General features: G+C 41.7%; 1 protein-coding gene across 1 annotated transcript; it reads left to right on the forward strand.

Annotated features, from left to right (window-relative positions):
• Window positions 1–3238: 3238 nt before the first annotated feature.
• On the forward strand, window positions 3239–18331 carry POP4 (POP4 homolog, ribonuclease P/MRP subunit). The gene is made up of 7 exons (XM_043988401.1): window positions 3239–3495; window positions 6443–6495; window positions 11676–11899; window positions 13406–13483; window positions 13657–13718; window positions 15676–15777; window positions 16850–18331. Exons 1-7 carry the CDS (start codon window positions 3456–3458, stop codon window positions 16984–16986), a joined length of 696 nt encoding a protein of 231 aa, XP_043844336.1. The 5' UTR covers window positions 3239–3455; the 3' UTR covers window positions 16987–18331.
• Window positions 18332–21096: the final 2765 nt, after the last annotated feature.

Raw genomic sequence — 21096 nt, forward strand, 5'->3', positions numbered from 1 at the left:
ATTTCTTTTGTTAAATATTTGCCCATTACATTTGAATCTGGTTTGGCCAGGATTCAGGAGTGTTGCAGGGTTTCATTGCAGCCTCTACACAGCATGTTTGACACCTCAGTCCTATAAGACTGCCCTATAAGAATGCCTACCAACTGTGGCTATTAATTTGGAAGCACTGATACAACATGGGGTACAATATACAAGTCTGACCAAATCATTATCCAACTTTTACAGTGATCAGAAACTGCATCTCTCCTTCATCTGAAAGGCAAGGATTTTTTCTGTCCTCTCCCCCTTAAGGCTATTCATTGTGGAATTACAGAATGTCAGGGAAAGAAAACACCTTAGAAATCATTTGATTCAAACTTTTCGCTTTCAGGTAGAGAACCTGAAGTCCAAATAGGGAAAGTGCTGCCCGTGATTTTATAACAGAAACAGTACTAGAACCCAAGCATCTAGAATAGCTCCCAATCTAAGGTATTGGCTCTTGTTTAGATAATACCGATGACATGATTCACTATAGCTACTCAGACATCCCACTGAAAAAAATCCCATTCAGAGCTTTAAGGATTACAAAACATTTTCCTCACATTTGAGGTAAACCGTACAAAAATTCCTAGTTTATAGATGAAAAATACAGGTTTAGAAATGCTAAGTGAATTTATTTTTTAAATTATTATTAAAACATCCAAGAAGGATTGAGTTTTGGGATTTAAACATTCTAATACCTGCACTTTTTCCACTACATCCCAGCATGGAGCTAACCCTAGGTTCTCAAAAGCTATGCAAATGGGGCTTAAGCTGAAAAAGCTTGCAGTGTGAGACTAGCAATGGTCTTTGTCTAATTAATTGCCTTCGTATCCCCAAAGTAGTACATAGTAGGCACTTAATACACTTGATTGATTGTCCACTGAGGATACACTTAGCTCAGGACGCAGAGAAAGGTTACCACCAAACCGGCTGACACTAAAGAGTTCTTTTCTTTTCTTTCTTTCTTTTTTTTTTTTTTTTTGCTACAGCAACTAACAAAAACAATCTAGTATATAGATTTTTTTTTTTTAGTGAGGCAATTGGGGTTAAGTGACTTGCCCAGGGTCACACAGCTAGTAAGTGTTAAGTGTCTGAAGCCGGATTTGAACCCAGGTACTCCTGACTCCAGGGCTGGTGCTCTATCCACTGCGCCACCTAGCTGCCCCTAGTACATAGATTTTGATACCAGACAGGAGCAGATACAATAAGCCTATTTTTCAAAATAATGGTAAACACTGGCACTAAGAAGTACCTATGGCTCTAAGGGAACTGGTTTTCCCCATATTTCACCTATCTGTTAACCAACCAAGCTCATCTATCTGCTGTTCCTCAGACACAACAATACTATATGGTTGTATACTATACTGCATGGCTAGAATATTCTCTCTTCTTACCTCTACCTTCCTTCAAAACTCAGCTCAAATGTCACCTCCTCCTACATGAAGCCTTTCCTGATCACCTCAGTTACTAGTTTCAGGTCCTGCAATTACTTTGTATGTATTTTGTGTTTAATTATAAGTATACATTTTGTTTCTTCCAATAGAATGAAAGCTGAAGGGTGGGTATGGTTTCATTTTTATCTTTGTATCACTAGCACCTAGCAGTGCTTGGTACATCAGAGGACCTAAATAAATGCTTGCTGATTAACCTCTCCCACACTTTGATGGAGCTTTTTTTTTTTTTTTTTTGGTGAGGCAATTGGGGTGAAGTGACTTGCCTAGGGTCACACAGCTAGTAAGTGTTAAGTGTCTGAGGCCAGATTTGAACTCAGGTCCTCCTGAATCCAGGGCCAGTGCTCTATTTTATGGAGCTTTATTGCATGGGCTCAATATGTGGCATACAGCATCAAGAACTTATTTGAATAGGAAAGGAGTTAAACCAATCACAGTGAGAGTAAAATATAAAAGGTATATAGCTAGAGAATTGTAATGGTAACCTCTTTGGTTTTTTGTTTACTTGTTTTAAGCCTAGTAAAGAATAAGCTCCAATATGTTGTGTTGTGTAAATTCTCTACCAGGATTTATGGGAAGACATGGACAAACACCCAACAGAACCATCAATGCCTCCCATCTGTCCCCTCTCCAATCCAAACTCCACACAGCTACCAAACTGGTAGTCCTAAAGCAGAGGTATGACCATGTCCTTTCCCTGCTCAAGAAATTTCAGTGATTCCCCCAGTACTTCCTCGGATAAAAGATAAACTCATTGGGTAAAGTCCTTAACAAAACTGGTTTTGCTCCCTCCAGAATTTCACATTACTTCCCACCATAAAGTCTAGTATTCCCATCTTCTATCTCTGTGTCTTGTCCAGGCTGTCCCCTATACCTTGGAAGTACTTACTCTCAGAATCCCTAGCCTACCTTGCTTTTAAAGGCAGCTGGTCTGGGTGGTCAACAAGTCATGGGTTCAAATCCTGCCGCTATACACACCAACTTTGTGACCCAGGGCAAAATCCCTTAACCTTTCTGCGCCCTAGGCACCTCTCGAAGTCGGTAAAATGCAAAACCAGTGCCAATGTATTGGCTGAGTTTCCAATAGCAAGGAAATCCAGGTCCAGAAAAATAACAAAAATTCCCTAGCTCCTGGAACATGGTAGGAGTTTAATACGTGCCTGTCATGTAAATGAAATGCCCTGGTGAAGGAGGAAGTCCCCACAGCAGTAAGATCTTGAATCTGTCTATATATTGAAGTATATTACTTGCACAGCGAGGGGTAAATAAGCTCTACCTCAGGGATTCTTCACCTTTTTTTATTTTTTTTTCCTGCCATGGAACCCTTTGGAAGCCTGATCAAGCCTACGGACCCCTTCTCAGAGATTATATTTTTAAATGCATAAAACAAAATAGAGGATCACAAAGGAAACAAATTATATTGCAATGGAGTTTTCAGCATTAAAAAGCGGTTCCAGGTTAAGAGCCACTGCAGTGTGACTACCGCCCTACTTGGGATCACTCACTCGCAGCAGGGGAGGTCATCTTTCGACACCGACTCGCACTCCTCTTGTTAAGAGAGTGTCCTTTTCTGGGTCCCTACCGCGCTCCCTTCTCTACTCTTTACCCAGGTCTCTGAGTTCGCTTCCACAGAGGAGCGGAGCCTAAAGCTTCAGCTACCTCCAAAGTTTTTTAAACAGTGGCGCCCCGAGAGGCGCAGAAATGCGCATGCCTTCACGCTCTGCGTCGGCGCGTTTGCATGACGTTTTTTCCCCTTGCGTCATCTCCGGGCGTCTGCCAGCCCCCTGATCTTTCCCGTGTTCTTGAGTCCCAGCTTCCTCCTATCTTTTCTCTCCCCGTTCGTCCTCAAGTTGCGGCCAGGTTCGCGGCTTCGCCTCGCATCTCGCTGCCACGACAGGACAGCGTAGGACCGGCTGAAAGTGAGAAAAAAGGCAGCTGGAGGGGCCGGAGAGACGTCGTCGTGAGTGCGGCGCGGGCCTCGAGATGTCATCAGGCAGAGCCGGAAGCAGCTCGGGAATGGAGCGTGAGTGGGGACCGGGCGGTGGGTCGGCCGGGGAGACTTGGGGCCGGCTTCCTCGCCCTCGTCTTCCGCGTCTGTAGAAAGGCCAGGACGTTCGTGCCTTGGCCTTGTACCCTCCAGAACGACCCTACGCCAGCCCGTCCCCGGCCCGCTCCCCTGCCTATGTTTAATGAGGAGACTGTACTAGGCATATCTCTAGTCCTTCCTACCCATCTTACAGATGAGAAAACTGAGGCCTTGAGAGGGAGTTAACTTGCCAAAGTAAAAAAAGTAGTGGCTAGCTGAGACAGGATTTGAAAATTAGAAGACGTAGGGAGGGATGTGATAATCGTTTTGAGCTATATCAAGGGCCATCATGCAAAAGAGAAATTAAATTTGTTCTTGGCTCCGGGGCAGAGAGGGAGAAGTTTCAGAGACCAAATATTAGACCCAGTGGAAGAAAATGTTCCTTTCAGTTAGAGCTGTCCAAAAATGGAATGCTCGTAAGGCTGTGGATTTCACCTTACTGGAAGTGACTTTTTAGGAATATTCTTGAAGGGCCTTTTGATCATATGCCAGTCACATGTTATGACCAAAAGTCCTAACCATCCCTGATATTCTTCAGCTCCTGTATCCAGGACTCTAGTCTCTTGTCATTTGTTTTAGCTCTGACGTTTGCTTGCTACAAATCATTTCATGGTCTCTTCCAGCAAATGCCACTTGGGCACTTGTATGATCATCTCTCTTAAGTGCCACAAGGGAAAAAAAACCTTGAAGATCAGTCCCTGTTATTCTGGAGCTAAGACTACAGATAGAAGGCAGAGTGGATGTATAAAAAGAGAGGAAGCTGCCAATTAGTTAAACAATAACTTATTCTGCAGTTCTGGGTTCATAGGATCATAAACCGTTAGAGCTAGATAGGGGATCTAAAAGAACATCCAGTTGCACGTCACTTGTTTTACAAAGGAGGAGACAGGTTAAGAGACAAGAGTAAAGTTCAACAGGTAGGTTGTGATAGAGCTGGTCCAATCCAGATTTTTAATTCCAAATCCAGTGCATTTTTCACTGCACCAAAAGTAGCGTGAATTTGGAAAATCATTTCCCTTGGCCACAATTTCCAGATTTGTAAAACGAGGGAATGATCTCCAACTTCCATTTCAGCTCATAATCTTTAATCTTACTAGCTAAGAACACAAGATGTATATGAAGGGGTCAAATAAGTGACAATAAGGATCACAAAGACAAGAAAAAGAACACCAGCCTGAGAATCCAAGAGACCTGGTTTTGAATTCTTGCCCCTCCTGTATAACTAGGAAAGTCACTCCACCTCTCTGAGCTTCACTTCTCTTACCTGTAACATGGAAGTAATGTGCTTGTACAGCTTACCTCACAGGGTTGTTGGGGTGGAGATGTTATATAAACTGTAAAGCACTAGAGTTATAGAAACTTCTGGAGGTATTCAGAAGAGGAAGCCATAACACAGAAGTGGATCAGTTGAGAGAGTGTGCCAAGTTTTATCAAAGGAGCAGTGCAAAGCTATGCTTGGCAAAGACTGAGTAATCTTAGTGGAGCACACACCATCACAGGCTGTCTCCCACATCACTAGTCTGCTGAACAAAAACCCTATTTCCCATCCTATCCCATCTCTTTTCTAGTATAGTACAAACTGGCATATGGCCCTCTCATTAGCAGGCATAGTACTTGTCCTCAAATGAGTTATAACTATAGTGTATGTTTTCCAAACACAAACTTTATAAAGGATATCCCTTATGGGAAGCCTAATTTTTAAAAAGAATTCCTTTTATCAAAATTTCAATGCCTTTAAAAATCTGGCATTTATGGTCACGGTAGGATAGAACTATTGTGTTAAATGTTATAGTGATAACCCACATTTCTATAATGCCTTCAGTTTTATAAAGCAGTTTCATCACAGCAACCTTTTGAGATAGAAAGTACATGAATAATTATATTATTATCATAATAATTATCCTCTTTTTTATAAATCAGAAAACAGGCTCAAGTTAGAACCATTTAGGTGCTCCAGTGAACAGAGTGCTGGACCTGGAGTCAAGAAGAATTGAATTCAAATTCTGCCTCAGATACTTATTAACTGAGTGGCCCTGGACAAGTTACTTAATCTCTCTTAGTTTCTGTTACCTCATCAGTAAAATTTGAGTAATAATAAAATCTACATCCTAGGATTCTCGTGTGGATCTTTGTAAAGCACTTCAGAAACTTTAAGTGCTATATAAATGCTAACAATCAATAAATATTAATCAGTAATCAAAAAACATTATTAAGCACCTACTATGTGCCAGGCACTGTGCTAAGTGCTGGGGTTCAAAAAAAGAAAAAGAGTCCTATCCAAGGAGCTTACAATTATTGATACTATTATTATTAAGTGATTTGTCTAGGGCTACATGGCTAATAAGTGAAAGAGCCAGAACTCAAAATCTGGTCTTTTGACTTTGAGTATTCCTACCCCTTCTCATGTACAGAGAGCCAACACAGGTGGACAGGCGTGAACTTGAGCAAGTCATGTGAACCTACTTTACTGGCCACTTAGATACTGAGTCACTTTTCCTTGAGCATCTAGCCATCCAAGCTACAGTAAAGAGATGGAGCTATTCTGATCCCACAGAAGTTTCAAAATGGTCTGAGCCCTTCAAAAGTTCAGTATTATGTAAATGTTGTAAATTGAACTGTAGTTACATTATGTATAAATTCATTAAGATTATTTTCTGCAGTTCTCATGTCTCCAAGCTCTGTGGCATACCACCTCTTAACATCCCTGAGATTAAAATGGCCTTGGAGCAAAATGAGAGACTGCCTGGAACCCCTGAAACTCTACTTCTCCCTTCCCTCCATATTAAATAGTTACCTTTAGATTTCATTGATTAGATGTTTTCTTAAATATTGGGGCCATGCTTAATGGAGGCCCCCGATAATATCTTTTTGGTTTGTTTTCTAGATTTGATTTACCAAGCTTTCTCTCAAGAAGAGGCCATAGAACTCGATGTTCAGGTACAGTGTGTACTGTAATTTGCTAATCTTTAGAAGCAAGTGTCACTTTCTCTGTTTGGAAAGGGAAACAGGAAAGAAAAGTGGTGACAAGGATTGAAAATATCCTGGCTATAGCAGTATCATGGATGCTGTTATAGCTATCCTAGTTATATTCTCTGTCTTTTCTGTGATTGTCAAACTGTATACAGCATAAACACACACACACAGAGATGTAGATTTGTGCTTTATCTACACCAAACTTTTTCAAAATGTAAGCTTTAGGTGAGGGTAGGAGGTAGAGGAGAAAGGAAGAACGGTACTTCTGTTTTGTCTTCATATCCTCAGCTTCTAGAATTTTTTGTTATTCACTCGTTTCAGTCATGTCTGATTCTTCAATATTTGGGGTGTTCCTGACAGAGACACCTGAGTTGTTTGCCATTTCTTTCTCCTGCTCATTTTACAGTTGAGGAACTGAGGCAAACAGTTAAAGGACTTGCCCAGGTTCACACAGCTAGTAAGCATCTGAAGTCACATTTGAACTCAGGTCTTCCTGACTCCAGGCCACATGCTCTATTCCCTGTGCTGCCTAATTGCACTAGCTTCTAGCATAGTGCCTTGCATATAATAGGCATTTAATGGATAATTGTTGGATTGGATTAATAGACTTAACCAAAGAAACAGTTATTTAAGTGTTCTGTGTCTTATACCAACAAGGCTTGTTTTCCCATCTTACTAAAATAAAATTTAAATTGACTTCAGCTGTTTGGTTTTCTGATGTCATATGGAATATAAACAATAGGTAAGGGATACTTGGTCATGGCCATTACAAAACTGCCCCTTAAGCCATTGTCTGACCTTGTCACTGTGCTTTGCTGGCCCCTATAAACAGTTACATAGAAGGGGTTTTTAATGACACATCTTTTAGCATCAAATGGTTCTTACCCAGTCTGCTTGTGCCATATAATGTTGGCATTAATGCTTTAAATTTTGAAAATTGAATGCACCTGGTAAGCTGCTCTTCAAAAAGGAAACTTTAGGTGATTTTTTAAAAAATTAATAAAAATATTATCTTCTGATAACTCATCAAATTATTAAAGAGCTTCTTCCTTTAAAAAATAAGTTATCATTAAACAATTGTGTACAAAGACCATGATATACTCTGTTAAAGATGCAAAGAAATATTCAACATGGTATGTACCTGGAGATACCTTAATCTGTATAGGGAGACAAGACTTGAACATGCAAAAAAAGATAGCATGTGCTGCCTGGCCTTATTAGTTACTACCTGTTGAATAGTGTGGGGTGTCATAGGGGTTCTGGGGAAGCAGATAACATGAGGAACTGAAGTTATCAAAGTATGCCAGGGTTCTTTGCAGATATGGTTGTGCTCTAATTGCAGCTTGAGGACATGTGATGAGCTGTTCTTTTTTCAGACATAAACTCCCCCTTTGAAAAGAGGGGGGAATGTGCCTAGAAAGTCCTTCCATTTCCAAGACTGATTGTAAGAAGTATGGGATTTTGGAAGATACATTTGGCTTTTTCCTTGGTGGTCAGCATGCTACTTTCTGTACAACACAGTGACCTGACACAAACAGCCCTCTTTGGAGTAGCCATTTTTAATACCTTCCCTCATATTAAAGGTAAATCTCCTTGTAGCCTCAGAATAGACTTCATTCATCTCAGCAGATTAATACCCAAGTCATGTAACTCAAGCCACATATGCTTGTACTTAAAGCGCCTTTGTTTCATTCGTATGAGTGTGGGTATTCCTTCAACCTCTCTAGGCTTCATAGACAGCCTTCGGGAATGATGACAGACAAGTTCATCACCCTCCAGCCCCCCTAGAGAAGAGGCTTTGTGCACATGGCCAGCTAGCCAGCTCTGGACTTGGAGTCTTTCCAGTTTGGGTAGACATGCATTGCTCAGCTCTGTTAACCTCAAGAATACCCAGGCCACAGTGAAGCATCAGAGGAGGGCACTCCAAGGACAGTGTACATATGGCAGGACTAGAAAGGGTTTTGTTACCATGTTGTCCAGTGGTCTTTTAGTCAAAAGGAAAGCTCAGAGAAGCAGAGTAGAGGTTAGTGTGGCCATTCTCTGTGGCAGAACGTAAACTGGCAACTGACTTAAGCCTCTCTTTGACATTCGTGGGTATCAAGTACTTGGAAGTAGAATAGAAGAGGCTATACTGATCCTCAAATGAGAACAGATTCCAGGAGAGTTTAGATATATTTGTATATAACATATTAATATGTCTTAAAAGGAAATTATCTTGCTATTTGTGGGGGAATGGCCTTTACTATCTCAAGGGATCAGAGAAGGCTGAACAATGGAAGTGGCATATGTTAGACTATAAAGACTGAGCAGGAAATTAACAAGAAAAGAAGGCAATAAAGAATATTCTAGCCACAAGGAAAGCCACGAACAAAGACTCAGAGGCACACAGTCAACAAGCATGTTAAGTGCCTACTATATGCTAGGCACTGTACTAATCACTGAGCATACAAAGTAAGAAAAAACACAGTACCTGTTCTCGAAAATCTCACAATTTAATGAAAAGGGACTTTAGCTGAGACTTGAAGGAAGCCAGTAAGCTGAGGTGAGGGAGAAAATTCCAGACATGGGAGACTGCTGATGAAAATGCTTGGAGTTCAGTGATAGGGAGTGTCCTGTGGAACAGCAAGGAAGCCAGTGTCACTGGATCACAGAGTATCTGAAGGGGAATAATGTGAAAGAAGACTGGAAAGATAGGAAGCAGCCAGGTTGTGAGAGGTTTTAAAGGATTTTGTATTTGCTAGACTTAGGCTTTAAGAAGATCCCTTTAACAGCTGAGTGGAAGATGGCCTGGAGCAAGGAAGGACTTGAGGCAGGGAGATGACCAGCCAGTTTTTGCAGTAGTCTAGGTGTGAGGCGATGAAGGTCTGTACCAGGGTGGTGGCAGTGTAAGAGCAGACAAGGGGCCATATATGATAGATGTTGTGAAGATAGTCTTGACAGGACCTGGCAACAGGCTGGATTTAGGGACTAAAAGAGAATGAAAAGCCAAGGATGACACTTAGGTTGCAAACCTGGTTGACTGGAAGGGTGGTAGTACCCACAACAGTAACAGGGAAGTCAAGAAGAGGAGAAGGTTTCATGAGAAAGATAAGTTCAGTTTTGGACATATTGAGCTTAAGATGTCTACAAGACATTCAGTCTGGGGGTTTTTGTTTGTTTTTGTGGGAGAGCTGGGATGTACATTGTACTAGAGGCTACAGGGATAGGGTCTTGCCAAGTTGCAGTGACCTTCAGAGGAGTATGAACTTTATTCAGGAGGGCAGCAGGGGAGCTGCTAAATACTTTGGAGTGGAGATCATGCCTAAGACATGATCAGATCTATGTATAAGACAGACAACCTAAAATTTATTTTATAGAGCTAGGGAAAAAAAAATAACAATTCATCTGGAAGAACAAAAAGTCAAGAATATCAAGGGAACTAATAAAAGAAAATGCACAGGAAGGTGGGCTAGCTGTACCAAATATGAAGCTATTCTATGAAGCAGCAGTCATCAAAACTATTTGGTACTGGCTAAGAAATAGAGTGATGGATCAATGGAATAGGTTAGGCACTATAGTGCCTATAGTAATCTACTGCTTGATAAACCCAAAGACTCCAGTTTCTGGGATAGGAACTCACTATTTGACAAAAACTGATGGGAAAACTGGAAGATTGTGTGGCAGAAAATAGGCATAGACCAACATCTTACACCATATACTAAAATAAGGTCAAAATGGGTACTTGATTTAGACATAAAGGGCAATACCATGGGTAAATTAGGAGAGGAAGGAATAGTTTACCTCTCAGATCTATGGAGAGGAGAACAGTTTATGACCAAACAAGAGATAGAGAATATTATGAAATGCAAAATGGATGATTTTGTTTACATTAAATTAAAAAGGTTTTGTACAAACAGATCTATGTGTAAGAAATGTTATTTTGGCAGTGGTATAAAGAACGGATTGAAAGTAGGGCAGAGGGGAGGTGGGAGCATCTGTTAAGAGGCTGTTGCATACAGGGACCAATTGTAGCTTCAGAAGATTATTGGGGAAGCAAAGAGATGGTGAACTGTCAGTGTGGAGTGAGACATTTGACCAATTGCTTAGTAATACTTCTTGTTAAAAGGGAGGACTATTGGGGAGAGACTATGTAAAAAGAGTCATTAGAAAATTATTTCATAGGGGGAAAACGTACCAATAAAACATCAAATAAACAATCAAAACTCAGTGCTTAGAAAAATATTGACATAGTCTAGGTGCATGGAAAATAGAAATATAATAATTGTACTAAGGTGGTAGCAGTATGAGATGTCATGGAGGTGAAATGAACATAACTTACTAACTTATTGGCTATGTGGGGTGTTAAGCTGAAAACCATTTCATGTCAGTTTCTTAATTAGTCCTTCAGTAATTCCCGTGCAGCTCATTTAATTCTTCCTTTCAGTGGGGAGGCTGGAGGAAAAGGGAATCCTTTAGAGTCGTGTTCCTTTTAAGACACTAAGCAAGTAAAATAAGGGAAGAAATTCAATTCAACAAATATTTATTAAGCATCTGGATATTCACTGTGGTTACATAGACAAAAATTAAAAATCTCTGCCTTCAAGGAGCATGATGAGCTTCTTAGGACTGGGTAGAGATCTTGACATGTACTCAGCTAAGTATAATAGAAGGTAGGAAGAGAAAGGGGCAAAGAAGAGATTAAAGTGCTTTAGAAATATTGGTGGATGAAGAATACTTAGAGTAACAGCTGGCCTGCTTACCAAACTCTTTGTGACCCTCACCACAAGTTGATCCTGGAGATATTGTTGTTGTTGTTATTCCTATGTTATAGATGACAATATAGGCATAGAAAAGTCAAGAAAATAGACAAGCTTCTTAAACTGTGGGTTGCGACCCCAAATGGGGTTACTTAACTGATTATGGGGGTCACAAAAATGTTGGCAACAGTAAAAGGTTATATATACCTATTTTGCATGCCTACATACCCAGGGTTGCATAAAAATTTCTTGGGCAAAAAGGGGTCTCAAGTGGGGAAAATTTAAGAAGCGCTGGTGTAGGCATTTGTAGAGAAGGGACATCATTAACTGTGGTGAAGCTGTCAGGCAGCAGATTGAGCTTGGCCCAAGTTAAATGTGCCATCTTGGGCCACTTTTCTTTCCACACAGCGCCAGGGATCCCATAAGGCTGAAGCCTTTCTGAAAGCCTTCCTCAAGCGGAGCATGCCCCATATGACCGAAGCCAAACTCCATGACCACATGCATCGCAAAGCCGTTGTGCTGGAGTACTTTCCCCCAAAGAAGCCCAAGGAAAGGAAAAGAAAATCCAAAGGCTTCTCTGCAAAGCAGAGACGAGAGTTGCGCCTCTTTGAAATTAGACCAGAGCAGCAAAGGTGAGAGATCTTGCCTCCAGTTTCCCCTCTCTGTATGGAGATGGGCAGCCTCATTTGGGGGGATTTGTAACTGGAGAGCCCCACAGTAGGTAAAATGAAGCTTGTTCTTGTTTTTATAATGTGCGGCCACAAGGGGGTGCCCTTCCTTTACCAATGTTTCTCCATGTTTGCCTTTTTTTTTCCCCCAATCAGAATAGCCTAAGAAGGAAGGATGCCTATCCTTTGGTTCCTGTCTCAGTTCTAATTGCTAAGATCAGTGTCATGCACAAAACCATTACCCATGGCAACAAGCAGTTTGTCCTTAAGGTTTTAATATTGGAAAGAGGAATTGATATTTCTTAAGATCTGTGGGGTTTTGTTGTGACTTTTAATAGCATAGATGTAGTTTTTTAGCTAAGGAAGGTACCACCCACAAGTGTTAGAACATTTTTATAAAGGAATTGTCACAGTGTTGTGGGAGTACATCTTCCTTCCTCAGCCGTAGTTCTTGGTTTTCCCATCTTATGATTGCCTTTAGCCACTGTTTGTAGAACTTTAGCTAACAACCTCCTACATTCCAGACTACAGTCTGAGAAATCCAATTTACAAGTGTTGGTGGAAGCTTGTCACAAAAACAGCACGTTTTGAGTAGGGAAAAGTTCCTGCCTACAGTGGTGTTGTCTGGGTGAATACATCTGAGCACTGGAGCCAACAGATGGTACCTCGTTAACTCATACTTCTATAGGTTCTAAAATACTTTACAATATACTAATCCCTATTCTCTCATCAACCCATGAGGTAAGTAGTATTGATGTCCCTGCTTTACAGATGAGGAGGCTAAATGTCAGAGAGTCAAAGTGACTCGACCACAGTCAGCTGCTAGTTAGTATCAGGAACCACACTGCAGCTTTGGTCTTCTGACCCTAGACTTAGTGCCCTTTCTTTACATAACACTACCCACAAAAAGTACATCCTCCTGCGCTATAGACTTGTCCCAGAACATCATTTTAATATTGAAAGGTGTGTACCTGGTTCTTCAGAATCTGTTTGCACATGAACAGCTTTGTGTCAAAAGAATCTTCATCATCAATGTCAGAATTGTGTAAAGGCAGCAATCAAAAGCCTTCTGAGTTGAGAACTGAATTGTTGGTAAAACTGGGGAATAGAACACCAGAGTCATTTCCCCTACTCTTGTGTATCCAGTATCAGCTCAACCCCCTCCCAAGCAACATGAATGCCTTTGTTTGAATTCTTTGGTTGTGTATCTTCCTACTGATATTGCTTAAAATAAAGGCATTTTCAGTAACCTGAAAGGGAACTGTGAGATTTTAATAGTTGCTAGTCCCTGCTAATCAGGTTTTGTGTTCAGAAAGTTTAATTTCTTGAAATTGGATTGTAGTTGTTGTTTTAATGTTTTTCAGGGACCTTGCAACTCCCCTGTACCGCTGCATTTTCACAAACCATAAATATAGTAATCTTTGATTAATTTTGCCTGACCTCTCTGACCTGTTTCTGAATTCATTTTAGATATAGCCTGTTTCTCCCTCTGCATAATCTCTGGAAACAATATATCCGGGACTTGTGCAATGGTCTTAAGCCAGACATGTGAGTTAAATTTCTTCTTTTCTAAATTCTAGCTCTCATTGCTACCAGAAATGAAACCTCAAGAGCCAGGCTTGTGGTTCTTTCACTGTATCAGTTTGAAGTAGCGTTTCTGGGTTTGGCTCTTTCAGAACTCTGTATTTGGAGGTGATGTAGTTAAATCTTTTGTCTTATAGGCAACCACAGATTATTCAAGCCAAGTTGTTAAAAGCAGATCTTCATGGTGCTATTATTACAGGTATATGATGATATTTACATTTTTAATAAATGTCAATAAGGTTTCAAGTCAATATGCCATGCACAGTGCTGGGGATTGTTGTTCTTATTTGTCCTCCATGACATTGGGGTGATATCATGACTTGCAGTGAATTGGATTTAAGTGAGGAAGGGCTATGCAAGGTCACCAACCTCACTGTCTCCTCCAGGGGCATCTGGGTCCAGTGGCAAGATATACCTCAGGATGACTAGAGATGGTTTTTTAAGGCAATTGGGGTTAAGTGACTTGCCCAGGGTCACACAGCTAGTGTCTGAGGCCAGATTTGAACTGACTCCAGGGCCAGTGCTCTATACACTGTACCACCTAGCTGCCGCTGGGGATGCTTTGAAAATAAAAACAGTTCTGGTGAGGTTCTTACCTTATACTCTTCTCAGTGTGGAACTAGAATCATTCTCTTCCACTTGGTTTAAGAATTGGGTTTCCTTTCCTTTGAAATTCCATGGAACTCCTCAGAGGCCATCCTGTCTACTAGTAGTAGAGTTTGTTGAGGACTCTGAGACTATAATGTGAGGTACATTACATTTTCCTTCCAGGATAACAATAGCAAAAATATCTTACTAGCCAGAAGGAACTGCTTTCTGGGTAAAGTGCTACTTCCTCTCCTCTGCTTTTGTCCACCCAAATCATTTCAAAAATCAAATTTGCCTGAGGAGCCTCTCAAGCTGTGAGGTTTTTGGAGGGAGAGTTGTACCTACTGCATAATGATGTCCTCATCACTTAGGAAAAGTCATTGCTAGATGGAAACTGGGCAGCTTGTGAAAACTGTATTTATCATCCATTCATTTACTCAGCTTACATATACTGAGCCCTTACGATGTCCAAGGCCCTATGCTGGGCATTGAGCAGGGTACACAAAAGAGTAAGACACAAAGACCCAGCCCCTGGAGCTGATAGTCATAGGAGAGGAATGTGGGGGTAGGTGGGAAAGACTGAAATATAATATGTGTAGAGAACTAATAAAAAGGTGAATGTCATCAATATCAAAGAAGAGCTAGAAAATGCACAGAAGGTTCAGAGGAAGAAGACATCACAGGCAGTTGGAGGCACCAAGGAATGGTTGCATTTGAACTGGCCTTGAAGAATGGATAGAATTTCAACAGATAGAGATGAAGGGAAGACATGATAGATGTAAGGAATAGTATTAAAGTGGAAAAGTACATGATGTGTTTTGGGAAAACAGTAAATAGTCCCTTTGGATGAAGAATACGTCTAGGGAAAAAGTAGGAGATAATCCATAATATGAAATTCATCACAACTGGCATATTTGAAGATGTTCGTGGAAGGGTACTTCTTGGTAGGTAGTATATTCAAATCCTTTGTATAATTGACTGCCTTTTAATAGACTTCTTCTCTATATTACCCATGCAGAAAAATTAGTCTCTTCTCTCATGCTGTAGGGCTCTAAGACCTCTTGATACTGCCGAGTATTAGTCATATTTATGAACATTCAGCTGTAGATTTATGTTTAATGATTAATTGGCTACCCCTCCATTTGATGCTTGGCACTAAAATAATAACAATACCTTACATCCATACAGCCCTTTACAGTTTCTCACAAGCACTTTCACATCCCATAGTTCAAGCAGATGTCACCACTTCTGCCTCTGTAGAAGGGACGTTCCTGGAGGACATTGGGGGCAGTGGAATGAATACTACACCAGGAGCTAAGAAACCTAGGTTTCTTGCCTCACCTCTCTGCCACCAGCTAGCTAGTTACGTAACTCTTGTGTTCAAGCCTCAGTTTCTTTATTTGTACAAAGTGGGGAGGGGGGTTGGAAAGACGGTTGGGGAGGGAGAGAAGTATTGGTCTAATTACTCACAACTGGCCCTGCCAACTCTGACATTCTATGTATCTCTCCTTGTAAAGGCTCAGAGCAGCCATAAATACTGTCACCATTGTTTCTGTTTTATTCTTTAGTCACCAAATCTAAATGCCCCTCTTATGTTGGCATTACGGGAATTCTGCTTCAGGAAATGAAGCACGTCTTCAAAATTATCACCAAAGATGACAAGTTAAAAGGTATGTGGCCACTTCCCTGTAGGCATGACAGCATTGAGGGTAACACACATTCAGTAAGCAGGTTACTGCCATGCTGGTCACAGGGTGTCTTTAGGTAGTCATGTCTGTCTCGTCCTGTAAAGCCTGCTGTGCAGAACTCATGGGAACATGGAAATGATTAAGCCAGCTTCAGAAGCTATTTCCCTTCTGACCCCATGGCCTTCCCCAAATGGCCCGCTATCTGTGAGTGTGGATAACCAGGGTTGGTTGCCACACCAACAGAAGAGGCTGGCTGGCAGTGGGAAGGGTTGGCCATTGGCTGCCTTTTGCATCAGGAGGACAGTTGACCCCTCTGCCTATTCCTGGATGCCAAGTACAGACTTTGACATGATTAGCAGTCTCCCTTCCAAATGCTGAGACTTAAGAAAAGAAGGGAGAGAAGAAGAAGGAGATAAAGAATTGCACCTTCTGAGTCCTTGGACATCTCTGCTTCTATGGGCAGCATTCAAGGACAGCTTGAACATTGGGAGGCATTACTCAAGAAAAGAATAAGAAGTAAGAAAGAGTGTGCTTAAAGTTGCCACACCGAGGCATACTTACCTCAAGATTCAAAACTTTCAAAACCTTAGAATTCTGCTCATTAATTCAGTTGTTTAGTTATTTGTTTTAATGTTGGTATACGGGTGCAGAGATTAGTTTTTCTCCTAGTTAAATTACACAGGAAGATAATATAAAGCGTAAATAATTCCCTCCATGAAAATCAAGGCAAAGTGAAATTTTAGAGTTTCGTTTACAAATGTCTTCTAGAAAACCTGTATCTTAGGCAGCTCTTTCCCTGGGGGAGTATTGAAAGTCTGATCCCAGGGCTTTTGATTGTGAAAATTAGGTATTGGAGTCATATTGACTGATGTCTTTTGTTAAAAGTTGGCCTTGCGGCTGCAAAACTTTCCCATACATTCTGTGGACATCATCACTACCAGAAGTCAGGTTTATTTCTGTTTCCTCATTTATAACATTGCCTGAATGACGATGTCACATACAAAAGCAAACGAGTGCCAGAATTTCTTCTCACTTGTCTTTTTTTTCCTTTTAGTTATTCCCAAGTTAAACTGTGTGTTTACTGTAGAGATCGATGGCTTCATTTCCTATATTTATGGGAGCAAGTTCCAACTTCGATCAAGTGAGCGTTCTGCAAAGAAGTTCAAAGCAAAAGGAACAATTGACCTATGAACTCATGGCTGCTTAAGAAAATATCACTGCAATTCAGAACAGTGAGAAGGAAGCAGGAGACCTGAACTGGCAGCTGGCTCATGTTTGGTGCCTTGCTCTTAAAAAAAAAATACCGCCAGGCCAGTGAGTAGCTCATTTCCAGCTCGTTTCACCAGTTCAATTGCTAGTTGTCTTTTCTTTCCATATTGTTTAAAATTCTGCGTGTGGTCTGCCCACCTCTTTGGTTAAACAGATGATTTTCAGGTTGCATTATTTTCTAGTGAGACTGTTGAGTGGCTTCAAGTCTGTCGCCCCCTGGAGTAGCAGTATCAGCAGAAAGAACCTCCGAATCACCGGCTTTTATTTTGCAAATTAATAGTTCTATTGGATTAGGTAGTTGGGACCCATGTCAAGAGTCGGAGCATCTAGTCTTTACTCCTCAGTAGCAGACTATAAAGAGGGAAATATGGAATGGAACGTTTTCCAGTGCCAAGCCTTTATGGTGTCATCCAGAGAAAAGTGACGGCACTTGGGAGAACAGAGAGGATCGTGAGGCTTTCCCTTCTAAACTCCCACACATTGTGTGACCTTCCATTTCCAGAAACTTCATCCCAGGGGTCCTTTGAAGCCATTTCAGAAAACTCTCTGTAATAACTCTTTGAAATCTGAATAAGAAAGTGAACTTGTATTACGCATGCAACATACATATTATTTTTTAAAATAAGGCCCTTTGTACTTTGATGCTAAAACCTGGAGGTTCTATTTCTTTGTTGACTCAAATGTGCCGGGCCAGTGTTGACTGTGTTAAAAGGGAGTGAAGCTCCATACAACTAACTTACCCCCTCTGGGATGGGGAGAGAGATGACAGGCTTTGTCCTGAAACCCTTTCAGTCATTTTGGTGGAAATCCTGAGGAGGATCCGTGTCCTTAAGTGTCTTTCCTTTGACAAACAAGATGTGTACCACAGATCATCCTTGGCATCCTCTCCCCTTCTCACCAGAAACTTCTGTACAAAAGCAGGGCTTTTAATGATCCTTTGTCTTTGAGCCACACGTTACAGGCACTCCACATTAAGGAAGAAAGAACATTGCACACAGGATGGATGAGTATTGATTCAGACCAGGTAATGAGCTGCTCTGACATGAGAGCTGGAATGCTACGACCCTGGCATGTCAGATATGCCCAAAACAACCTATTTACTGTGACTTGTGGCCTTTGGTGCCTTGACCCCATGTTGGTCGATAGGAAATGGCTCTCCCTCATTCTTATATTCGTGAGCAGTGCTTGGCTGTTTCTGCCCTACCTGTAAGCTGTGATCATAACTACCTGCTTTCTTGATGGGGAAATAAATCTCTCTGTTAGTTAATTTAAAGTGTTTTTTGTTCTGTTTTAACTGGCTGAAAGTGCCACATTCATAACTGAGTATCATTAATTCTTAATAGGTGCTATAACTTTCTTTCCTAAACCATCCTGTTCTTGCCAGCCAGCACTCATTGTAAAAGGGTTCTAATGTTGTATAAATATACAGTTGCTTTCCAGAAAAGTTGTTGGTGCCACTTGCCATGTGAAATCTGTTTTTCATTTGGCATTGACTCAAGTTTTCAGTGTAAGTTGCTTGCTACTTAAATCACAAATTTCCTGTCCTCTCCTCCCTTCTCCCTCACCCTCGATTAAGGAGACTTGGAAAGGTCACTTTTCTTTGGAGAAGGTTCTAAGTACTCCTCTGTCTGGGAGGCAAGTGGTTAGTACTCTTATCCCCATTTCATAGCTGGAAAAAGTGAGGCACAGTCCATGTAGATACAGCATTGTCCAACCAATACCAGTAGCCCACTACAGGTTAGTTTGGGAACAGGCCCTGGATGTTCCAAGAAAGTCAAGCAAACTGGTTAATGATACAGGAACCAGGGGACCATTAAATGTGCAGCCAGGTTTTTAGTTGTCTCTTTAAAGTAGGCCAGAGAACTTGGCATTTGGGAGGCTCTGGGAGTACGGGCAGTGGTAATGTTTCAGCCTACTAGTGGCTAGTAGGAACAATTCTTTGCAGACTTTTCTTTTTTGGGGGGGGGGGGCGGCGTGGTGTGGAGTGAGATGGAATGGCAGCACAATAGGAGTGTTACCTTTTTAAGCTGGGCCCCTAAAAGTTACTCAAGAATAGAGTTCAACACAGAAATCCACTAATACTCACAAGACAGTGAGGCCATCAAGCTATTTGTTAAGTGCACTGATTCTCAGCTAACTGGGAGAGGTGAAACTGTTCACCGATTCAGATACCAGGGACCTGCAAGGCAAAGATGCATCGACATAGTCATAGCAGCAATGGCATGGTTGACTGCAGGGCTATAGGTTGCAAGTCAGGACTATATGTGTGGAGGAGGAAGAAATGTTGAGTCAATGTATCCACCCAAACTATCTGAGTCAAGGGGAAAGGATGAGAAATAGAGGAAAAAGAAGTCAGCATTCCACAACTGTTAGGCAAAGAAACTAGTTGGTCAAATTCAGGAACCTCTTTTTTTCCCCTTAGATATCCCAGACCCAACTTAAGATTCACTTCCTCCGCAAAGCTTCTTCCTCTTTTCATCCTCTCAGTACCTGTGTGTACTGTATTTTATTAGGCCCTGAGAAGTGCCTTTTATTTCATTGGTTTTCCTTCCTGGCATGCTTTGTACTGGGCTGAGCACAAAGTACTCACATGAGTACTGCTCATGAGTCACTCTAAGTTCTCCAGGTCCCCAGCAGTTCTTCCCTATTATGCTTAATACCATCATGCTTTTGTTATTTTCTGGCACCTGGATTTGGACCTTCCTGTACCTCCCCAGAGTCATCATCATCATAATAGTATACCACCTTCAAATTTACAAAGGGCTTTCACAGCATTTGATCCTCACAGCAGATGGAGTGTGAGGAGTTAGAATCTCAAAGTCAGAAAGGACCTCAAAGGTCAACTAGTCTAACCAAGACCTGACCCAGAATATATTTTGCAAGGTCCCTGACAAATTCACCTTAACTGTGTTAGAATGGTCAGGGGTCCTACCCTCTAGCGGGGTCCCTCACTTAAAAGGAGTCATATTGAAAGGGATGTGTGTGTGTGTGTGTGTGTGTGTGTGTGTGTGTGTGTGTGTGTGTGTGTGTGTGTGTTTCTGTGTAGGCCTCCCATCAGTCACGGATAACCATGGATCAGCGCCTTGAAGAGCCACAGGCCACAATGTGACTGTGCAGTCCAATACGGGAGCCACAGCTCCTGAGTGACTTCTAACCAGTAACTGCCGCATCCCGTGTTGTATCTACCCCATGAGGAGTAGCTGGAGTGTCCTCTCCAGGGCGCTGGCCTGGGCACATCAATTGGAAAACAAGCTGTTGCCCATGCAGCAGGTTTCCCCTCTCTGAGATACTGGTGGATCCAAAGGAGAGGCAGAGCCAATACAGTTTGGCACCAGTGCCGCCTCAGGAGTTGCCAGAGGGATGTGATGTCCAACATCCAACTGCCTAAGGGACTCCGACTCCTGATTTTTCCTCGGGGTTAACTCCCGAAGCCTTTCCCATATATGGGCATAGCCGCAAGGCAGCGGAGGTTTAAAATCAGGGTTCCTTCCCCTGGGCGGCTTGCCTGCCAAGGCTAACGAGCCCCACCTGCCCGAAGTGACTGGTTTTAAGGAGCCAGTGACTCGCCTTCGCCCCTTCTCCTGTTAGTGGAAACAGTTCTGCCACGAGAAGGCCAGGAGTTGGGCTTCGGTTGTCAGAGGCTATTTGAGACGCATGCCATTGGAGCATTTTATAGAGAGTGGGAGCTTATCCCCACTCCCACCCCAACATGACAAACCTTTGGAACCGTGTGTGTTTATACATAACATAAAAATTATACATTGCTACCAGGGCTGAGCCCATGTAGGTTATTCTTGTTTGACTAGTTTGATAGTATTTGGGATTGGAAGAGAAGGTGTATGTAACAGCAGAAAAGATCCACTGCCAAATTTACTTAACTGTTTTAAAAAGTTTTAAAAAGCAGATTATGAATGTATTTAGAAGGCTAGTCCTTGATCCTTTCTTGATCTCCAAACAGCTTGAGGCCACCAACAATATTTTTTACAAATAAAAAGTAGAACAAATTGTTAGGGGTGGGGGTAAGGAGGTAAT

Source organism: Dromiciops gliroides, chromosome 2, assembly GCF_019393635.1.
Source record: "Dromiciops gliroides isolate mDroGli1 chromosome 2, mDroGli1.pri, whole genome shotgun sequence".
In the NCBI taxonomy this organism is placed as follows: Eukaryota; Metazoa; Chordata; class Mammalia; order Microbiotheria; family Microbiotheriidae; genus Dromiciops; species Dromiciops gliroides.